The following is a 9,488-nucleotide window of genomic DNA, read 5'->3' on the forward strand; positions in this document are numbered from 1 at the left end:
TTGTATGTGCTATATCTATAATATATATGTGATATAGATATGTAATATATATAATATATATGACTATTGATATATGTATATGATACTGAAATGAGTATTTGTGTAACATGTATGTGATATACATCCGATATATCACTAATACGAGTGTCTGAAATTTTGGAAATATGTATATGATATACATCTAAATACATATGATATATTGATATAAGTATTTATATAATATGTATATGATATATATCTAATATGTTATTAATACGAGTGTATGATATACGAACGGAGGAGAATAGGAGAAATTTTACACGCTTTGGAAAAATAAAAAGGATAAGATTGAAATAACGAAACATTCAAAAATCATAATTATAATTTTGTACTATATTAAAAAAAACAAGTGACATATTTTAAAATATATAAAAGATGTTCTCAATGCAATTTCCTAAATAAAATAACTTTTACAACAAGTGATAAACTATGGTTAATAGCAGATTTTGGGATTTATTTCCCAAAAATCTTAGTTCCTCCCCAACAAACTTTCAAGTACGTGTTGTTTTATATTACTTGTTTAAAATTTAAAATTTGTAAACACTATTTTATATATATATATATATATATTTCACCTCAACAACATGTAACTCACCAATCTAAATGTATGGTACAATTACTCTAATAGTTATAACAATATAAACAATCGCAAACCACGAAGTATGAAATTAATTTTGTTTGAAGAAAGAAGAAAATTTAAAACTATTTTAAATAGTTTCAGATAATTTAATATATGTAACATGGCTACAACATAAATATTATATTGATTAACAATGTACTCCTCCCTTAATTTGAAGTTCAAATATTGGAATAAAAGAGGGACTGCAACGGACGACAACATTACAAATTACAAATATATATAGTAGGAGTGCGAGTGAACTCAAAAAAGAAAAAAAAAAAAGAAAAAAAAACATATATAATGGGAGTCGTTTTTGTTCAGAGCCCGCGAGCATATCCTATCGATGACGAGCGCTTCTCTTGCCAGTTTTTCCCCCCGCCCTCCTTCAATCCGGGAAACCTGTTTTTCATGCACTCCTTCGAACCTGAATCGCCAGTTTTTCCCCTTCATCCTACAAAACGATTCGAGAAGTTCTCTCAGAACCATTGGCAGTGCTTTTCAACAAGGGCCTGCCGTTGTGCCCTCTGATGACCTCCCTCTCTACGGTGCTTTTGTCAAGCCTATCCAGGAAGTAGAGGGAAACGAAGATGTTGACGAGCTTATCGATGGCGTCTCCAGCACTGAACCAGAGCCTAAATCACAGTTATCGAGTAGGGTTAAAAAAAAGGTAGAAGATGGGGACAGCCTCGAGGATAGGTTTAAGCTGCGAAATGGAAGGGAGGTATGTTTCTTCGAGCCTTGTTTTTCCCCACCGAACAGCGCTTTTTAGCTATTAATCCCTGTTCTCTTCGAAGTGTAGAAATAATTTAAGAAACTAAGTTTCTTATGCGCCTTAATTTCGATGCATTTCTTTCATTTATGCTTCGTATTCCTCTGTCCCATTTGATTATCTAATTACATGACGTGGAATAGGACGCTTGCTTTTGAAGATTAGATGGTTTAGTTAAACAACGTTAGGTAGAATCCATGAATTATTCTATATTTGAGTGGAGTGGAGGATTGATAATTTTTCTTGTGTGTGATGAATAACGACAACCGCAAATGAGGATATCAGATGTGAAGATGCGAAGACAGAAAGAGGGTGGTATACATCAACTGGAGATTATGAGATTGGATAGTTGCTTTAAATATCAACACGACTAACAAAATTCTGGACTGAGTTATTTTAATTTTAGAAAGCACCTCGTCGGAATTAAAGAGCGCATTCCCATATGTGGGGAAAGATATGTACTAGATACACGGAACATAGAGGATGCGGTAGGATACAGTTAGGATACGCAATTCAAACATTTTTGATAAAGTGTTTGTTTTAAAGTAATTCGTGGAAGAGAATCATACTTGGCTTTCTCCATTCATTCTTCTACATTTGATTGTAATTAATGCTTGCAACTTTTCTTTCGATAAAAAATATAGATTTATGTATCTTATCTGTCTCTTGTACTCTTTTTTTAAATAAATAGAAATGAGGAATTTGAATTGTATTCATCAATTCAGGTTTTTGAAGAGAAGGCCTATCTTGTTGGCGTAGAGCGGAAAGGAGATGTTGACCAACTTTTTAGCATAGATGAATCTCTGAAAGAACTAGCACAGTTAGCCGATACAGCTGGACTAATGGTCGTTGGTTCAACATATCAAAAGTGAGCTCTATGGACACTTCTGTGTTCCTTTCTGTAGATAAACGTAATGCAGAAGCAATCTGAAATTCATTCATATCTTTGATTGATTCTGGGGCGTATTTGGAATATAACAGTTTTATGTTTTCTTTTTCCTCTCAATTTGCTGTTTTTATTCTGTTCGAAAATATCACTGATCAACCTGGCTTTTTGGCTGTGCTTCTGTTCTTGATGAAAGTCTCTATCTCTTATTCAATAATAATAATAAAAAGAAAATTCTCAAATTAAACCAAGTGTCATAGGACATTAGGGAATTTGGCTTGATTTTCCTTACATATATATGATCATTTACTGGGTTAACGTGGAAACCAAGTTCAATGATATCAAGAAATTTCTAAGAATGATGCATATCTTAGTGTTAGAAATAACATATTTTCAAATGATGGTGAGTGGTTATATAAAATTGCCCCTCTTTTAGAATCTTGTGCAAGGATGTCCAACGTCTTTGATGTGAGGTTTATTATTTATTTTTCTAAACATGCTTGCAATTTTTTTCCGTTCTGTTCTTTTCAGCATACTGATGGATAGTTGTTACTTAGTGCCCGTTTGGCTTTGATAACTTGTCTTTTTAGTTTTTTGTTCTCAAATAAGCTTATTTACTCTTAATTTCTTTATTTTTTATTTTAAAATAAACTTCGCAATCTTTTACTAAAAAAATTGTAGCCAATTTTTAAAAACTAAAAGAAAAATTCTTTTTCTGATATTATAATTTGGATAAGAATTAGAACTGTTCTTGAAAATATGAAAATCAAAACAAATAAATTGTGGGTATACAAGCTTAATTTTTAATAACAAAGAGCTAAAAATGATACTGTTATCAAACTGGCCTTAATACTTGTTTTAAAAATCTGATAAATGCTGCATTTTTTATGCTCGCCACCCTTAGAATATTTCATTATTTAGCCTTTTTTTTTCGTTGGATATAATGAACTGCAGGCTAGCTTCTCCAAACCCTAGGACTTACATAGGATCCGGCAAAGTTGCAGAAATCAAAAGTGCAATTCATGCGTTGGGTATAGAGACTGTGATATTTGATGATGAGCTTTCCGCCGGGTGAGCTTATTTCTTTTGACCATTCTGTTAATAGATATTTTCATTTCTCATGAGCAAGGGAACGACACATCTTCCCAACTAATATTTCATAGCTCTATCATAATCCTTTTGACCATTCTATCCTATGGGGTCTTTGGCTAGAGAGGAACGATATAATTTTTAGAGATATGGAGAGATATTGGGAGGAGGTGTGGTCGTTGTCTAGGTTTAATGCCTCTACTTGGGGTTGGTCTCTAAGGACTTTTGTAATTATTCATTAGAATTGTGTGGGGGCTTCCATTCACTTACTTTAATTGTGATTAAGGGTTGATATTTGGCAAGTTGTGTGGGGGCTTGGAACTGTATTCGTGTTATATATCTATGTCCTTTTTAATGAGAACTGAACCTTTTTCCCCTGTCAAAGAATTTATAGTCGGTTCTTTTAGGCAATTGCGGAACTTGGAAAAATCATTCGGTGGAGATGTTAGAGTTTGTGATCGTACTGCCCTAATCCTGGATATCTTCAATCAGAGAGCAGCAACACACGAGGCATCTCTACAGGCAATATTTATGCACTTGAGTGAAATATCTTTAGTTATCTTCAAAGGATTCATCTTTTTTGCTTTTTTGGTTGGATGTAATGATATTCTTTAAGTTCTTCTTTCTGAAGGAATTCTTTCTTTCTAGGTGGCATTGGCACAAATGGAATACCAGTTACCACGACTTACAAAGATGTGGACTCATCTTGAGCGTCAAGCAGGAGGACAGGTGAAAGGTATGGGTGAGAAACAAATTGAAGTGGATAAGCGTATCTTACGAACACAAGTAAGCAATTTTATTTTTGTAATATTAGTATAATCAGTATTTGTTTCTACTGTTCTAATTTTTAGCTCAAGAAACAGGATATTTCTCATGCACTTGATAAGTTAAGGGGAGAAAAGGAAAGAAGGATGGATATCATTTTTTTAAGATCTCTGTACAATTGTAAATTAACGTGGAATCCACCTTCACATTTTAGCTTCTATTGTTGAAACAAAGTTTATGCCAGAAGAACATTGTTTCATTATGCTACTGTTCCTTTACATTCATTATTTTTGATATTAATGAATGTATCCTAAATTTTCATCAACGGCTTACTTATTTATGTTCCTACTTCCGTCCAATTTTCTCACAATAAGGATATTTTGATTATGTATGATATGTCTATGTTCAAAGCTTATTCTTTAGCTTATTTGTTGAACATGAATTTGAATGTAAGTAAATATCCATTGCTAGATTGGTGTTCTCCGGAAGGAATTAGAGTCTGTTAGGATGCATCGAAAACAGTACAGAAACCGACGCATTTCTGTACCTGTCCCAGTAGTTTCTCTGGTAAGCAAATTACATGAGCATGTATTTTCTTTTACTTAATACTTTTTGTGTATATGAGGGTAGTTCCTATTGTTAACAGATTATTAGAAGTTCTGCATGACGTTTTAGGTTGGATACACAAATGCTGGAAAGAGCACGCTCTTGAATCAATTGACTGGAGCTGAAGTTCTTGCGGAGGATCGATTGTTTGCAACCCTTGATCCAACTACAAGAAGAGTTCAGGTACTATCAGCCAGACTTTGTATTACCATCATCACAAGTAATTGCTGGCTACTTGGCATTTGAGTAATGCAATTGAAAAATTAGGTTTTAGCTGCTATTGAAGTTCGGATGAGATATTTGGTAAACCTTCCTTTTTACAAACACTTCATTGTATTCATGGTTGGGTCGTCCACAGCAATATACAACGCTGAGATGTGAATGGTTTAGTTTTCCTTTTGCACCTCTTCCACTCTTCAACTAATGAAGCTCAACAAATTCTTCTTATAAATTAATTTTCTTATTTACCACCGTCTACCTTTTTTGTGATAAGAAACATTTTTGTATCAACTGAAAAGTTTATAGGAGAGAAGGGTTGATTAGATGTCCCCCTAACATGAGTGCCAAAGGGTGGAATAGTTAGGGAAGTATTTTTCTGAAAGCTGTCCAATCCTCTACGTTGAAATAAATTAGATCTCACATAACTATATCCTTGTTTTACCTATCCTGAAAATCATAGGAAGTTTAACTGCAAAAAGGGTGCCCAAATTTTGTTTATAAAAAGACAATTGATAAGTTTGTATTGAATAGAAAAACATACAAGATAACAGAATTTCATCTCATTAATTATTTTAATTACTGATGATATTTATTTCCAAAAATTTCACTAGAACGTAAGCCCTATAAAATGGGTATGTATAAGTTTAAAACTATTTTCTACTTAATTTTGTTCACTTAAGAATGCTTGTTTCACACTCTCCAGATGAAGAATGGGAACGAGTTTCTCCTTGCAGATACTGTTGGTTTCATCCAAAAGTTACCAACTATGCTGGTGAGATTTGCAGCATCAAGATAAGCATCATATAGTCACACGTCATCTATCATTTCATTCTGAATCTGCTGGTACCATTAATCTGATATTTTTTTAGTCTCATTAATTTTGACGAGAATGGTCTTTCATTTGTCTTTCTTAAAATTTGTAGTAAAATCCCCAGATTGCTTTAATAACTTTCCGTTAAGTCCCACAGGTTGCTGCATTCAGAGCAACATTAGAGGAGATATCAGAATCGTCATTGCTGGTTCACGTGGTGGACATCAGGTGATTGGTTAGTCTATTTGTAATGTTCCTAATTACCCTATCTTATTCTTCTGAATTGGATATTTTAAACTTCAGCCATCCGCTGGCTGAGCAACAGATAGAAGCTGTGGACAAAGTTCTTTCAGAACTGGATGTTTCATCAATTCCCAAGTTGATGGTATGGAACAAGGTAAAGAAAAAGAAAAAAAAAATCTTGCAAAAAAGAAAAAAAAAGAAAGAAAGAGAGAAACTGTTCTGGAATAAAATAAGGAAGTTAACTTCTTTTTTTCCCCCCTCTAAACTTAAATATTTTATATTTACTTGTAAAATAATTTGTTTGTCGTTGACCTTGCTTGCATTGATTTGGTTTCAGTCTCTTTTTTGTTTATGTTATTCTAACAACGGTCCAGAGTTCTACGTTTTTATGGAATTCTCTTCCAACTTGTCATATGTTCTACATAAAATGGCCTTTTGTTTTTCCCATAGCTCAGTCTTGTAGCTTTTGTATAGGATCCTTGTTGGTAATTTTTTTGCATAAATTCAAGTTCCTCATCTAATTCTAATATGTATCTCTGACCACAAAAGTCAAAATATATACATGGCTCTGGCAGGTTGACAAGGTTGATGATCCTGAACTTGTTAGACTGGAAGCGGAGAAGAGAGGAGATGTTGTTTGTGTATCTGCGTTGAGTGGTGATGGTCTGGACAAATTCTGTGATGCAGTTCAGGGAAAATTGAAGGTGCATTATGTTTGTGTATTCTTGAAAATAGTTGTGTTTCTCAATTCTTTGTATTTGCAGCAGCTGGCACTGCTTTAACCTGAAATATAAAGACAAGATCAGGAATGATTGTTTTCAATGACAGGACTCAATGGTTTGGGTGGAAGCCTTGATCCCATTTGATAGAGGTGAGCTCCTGAGCACTGTGCATCAGGTTGGAGTGGTGGAGAAAACTGTAAGTTATGGATGATCCTTTTCGATTAATTTAGTATTCTTGTTATACCCATTCCAGATTTTTTTAATATCTTGAGATTGCATTCCGTAGAAACACTTGATTAGTGTATTTCAAAAAATGTTGGATGGAAAAGTAATTTATTTGAAAATGTCATTCTCAAAACCGATCCAAAATCCACACTTAATGTCCATTACTCCTGCTATCTTGACTTTCTATCATTACATTAATAGATTGTATTGAAACTGCCATTGCTCTAAACAATACATATTTGTTAGCAGTGGCTTATAAACCTTTTGACACCGTCTTAGATGCCAAGAAACGAACATTAATGTTGGGCGACTCCTCCTTAAAATCACAGGGATCAATTTGATCTCTATGTTGTTCGTGGTCACCACTTGTTTGCTTCTCCAGTAATTTCTATTGTCATCTTATGACTGGCAGGAATATACAGAGAATGGGACATTGGTGCAGGCATACGTCCCCCTTAGGTTTTCAAGGCTGCTTACACCTATGAGGCAACTGTGTATATCCTGAACTCAGTTTTCCCCATTTTATCATTTCGACTTTTACTATCCATTTCTATTGCACTATTCATATGACAGGGGAAGGGACTCCTGTTTGTTGTAATTGTGTAAAAGCAAGGAATCACCCAACCATGGGATTGTAAATAAATTATGTTCTGAATTGTTGAAATTATGATGTGGAAAGAAGTTACACGGGCATTGGAACGTCCTCTTTTGCTATTTGCTCCTGCTCTCGCTTAAAGATGTAATTGGTACTCGAGCAAGAGCAATAGTACTTGAACACAAGGTTTTTCTGTTCATTAGCTTAAAGGAGATCATCTTCAGTTGCTACCGAGGCAGTAATTTTGTAAGAAAAACAGATTGTAAATGGAAGAGAGGCCAAACGGTGACAGTGGATGACGATGAATTGGTAAATTCTGCAAATCTGGTGCCGGTACTCTGCGAGGAGCCATATTCGGTTTGGTGCAGCAGTAATAGCAAATTTCCAGTGAGTGAACTCCTTTTCTAGCCTTTACAACTTTCAAGTTCTCATTTACAATAGCAATAATGATGACAAAACTTCTTAATTATATTTACTTTCAACTTATCCGTTTCCAATCCAAACAAGGGGGGTGCAGTTCCGAGTCAAAATTAGCTCTGGACTCTGGAGTTCGTCCAGTTCATGGAAGGTATGGAATCAAATTGCTTCCCAAAGCGTCAACTCTTCTGATTCTAATTTTTTCTTCAATGAAATTTGATATCTTAGTTTGTAGTGCTCGAAAGCAGCATCTGCGATATAGAAAGCACATACTTTGTCCTCGACATGTTTGATTTTTTGCCTGCAGCAACCTAAACTAATCCGATGGTTCTGTTGGGTGGCCCTGTCAAATGGGATTTTGGAAGAAACAACTTTACACATGAATTATATGGCATTTGGTCAGATTTTCTTTGGTAGGTACATATCTTTCGGTCACGCATCATAATCAGGTGTCGTCAGCTTGAAATCATTGGTTAAAAAAATCGTATGGGTCGGTGTTCTGCTTTACCATGACCAGAAATCTGACCCATAATTGGAACATATATATATGGAAACCATCTGGGGATTGGGTACACTTTTTTATTCAATGTAGTATTGAAGTCATCGTATAGCTCAGCGAAATAAAGCCCTCTTTTCGCAAAACAAAGCCATTTATAATGCTTGATTCCACCAAGCCAAAGAGTAAGAAGAGGGAGAAAATGACAGCAAATGTTACAAAATTGGAAAGACATTCGACTTCTATATATATTATATGTAAATGGATTAGTGCTTTAATTGCAAGTTTTGGCATAAAATTAGTGGAACCTTTCTTGCTCACCTTTTCATCTTATTAACTGCAGGTTAAAAAAATCAGTTCAAATGTCCCAAATTCGACCAACCCCACCGACTGAAGCCGCAGGGTCAACATTAAAGAAAGGATGAGTAAAGTAGGTTCGCAAAAGTTCCCTCTCTTTCACTGAAAATTACTCAAAATCATAACCAACATGTCAATCTCTAATGAATATATGGTGAAAATAATATTTTTTTGAATCTCTCTAATGTATCCAACGAATATGAACTGAGAACCAAGACCATAATTTTCTGATGAAATTTGACCACAAAAGGTGAAAACATTAGATTTAAGAATATAAACACTAAAATACCAACTTAATAATAGTATCTTTGATCAGTTCAAATCTCCACCTTTTACATGTTGTACTAAAATAAATAAGTACTAAAATAAAATAAGTATTGATTGCATCATTGGTACGCACAAATAATAATCTGATTTTGTGAGTAATTAAGACGACTTCCTAATCAACCAAATAACATATAGCATGAAAAAGAATGATAATTTGATTATGAATAAGATGATTATTATGAGAGAGATAAAGACAAATTAATGAGTGGAGCAATGAGAAGTGAAGTTCACAGGAGAACGTGGTAATATGCGAATCAAAAAGGACAGCTTAATGTTTGAAATATTTTTTAAGGCTGTGTTTGG

The 9,488-nt window shown here is 34.2% G+C and overlaps 1 protein-coding gene and 1 long non-coding RNA gene across 2 annotated transcripts; both read left to right on the forward strand.

The window, feature by feature from the left end:
- Positions 1 to 969: 969 nt before the first annotated feature.
- On the forward strand, positions 970 to 7,709 carry LOC111011354 (GTP-binding protein, HflX). Its single transcript, XM_022285084.2, has 13 exons — positions 970 to 1,379; positions 2,153 to 2,295; positions 3,268 to 3,384; positions 3,810 to 3,924; positions 4,051 to 4,188; positions 4,639 to 4,734; positions 4,843 to 4,956; positions 5,696 to 5,764; positions 5,961 to 6,031; positions 6,107 to 6,200; positions 6,622 to 6,750; positions 6,875 to 6,964; positions 7,406 to 7,709. Exons 1-13 carry the CDS (start codon positions 1,002 to 1,004, stop codon positions 7,496 to 7,498), a joined length of 1,647 nt encoding a protein of 548 aa, XP_022140776.1. The 5' UTR covers positions 970 to 1,001; the 3' UTR covers positions 7,499 to 7,709.
- A 603-nt stretch (positions 7,710 to 8,312) lies between these two features.
- On the forward strand, positions 8,313 to 9,247 carry LOC148207981 (uncharacterized). Its single transcript, XR_015788838.1, has 2 exons — positions 8,313 to 8,418; positions 8,845 to 9,247. It is a non-coding gene; the product is annotated as an uncharacterized LOC148207981 (long non-coding RNA).
- Positions 9,248 to 9,488: the final 241 nt, after the last annotated feature.

Source organism: Momordica charantia (assembly GCF_013281855.1).
Source record: "Momordica charantia cultivar OHB3-1 chromosome 11 unlocalized genomic scaffold, Mcharantia_2.0 BLBB01000011.1, whole genome shotgun sequence".
Lineage (NCBI taxonomy): Eukaryota > Viridiplantae > Streptophyta > Magnoliopsida > Cucurbitales > Cucurbitaceae > Momordica > Momordica charantia.

What these genes read in the sequence shown, in the direction of transcription:
- LOC111011354 (XM_022285084.2), top strand. Translation starts at nt 1,002, where the DNA reads ATGACGAGCGCTTCTCTTGCCAGTTTTTCCCCCCGCCCTCCTTCAATC. An exon ending in CACACGAGGCATCTCTACAG is followed by an intron (nt 3,925 to 4,050) that starts GCAATATTTATG and finishes CTTTCTTTCTAG; the next exon opens with GTGGCATTGGCACAAATGGA. An exon ending in CAGTTCAGGGAAAATTGAAG is followed by an intron (nt 6,751 to 6,874) that starts GTGCATTATGTT and finishes TTTCAATGACAG; the next exon opens with GACTCAATGGTTTGGGTGGA.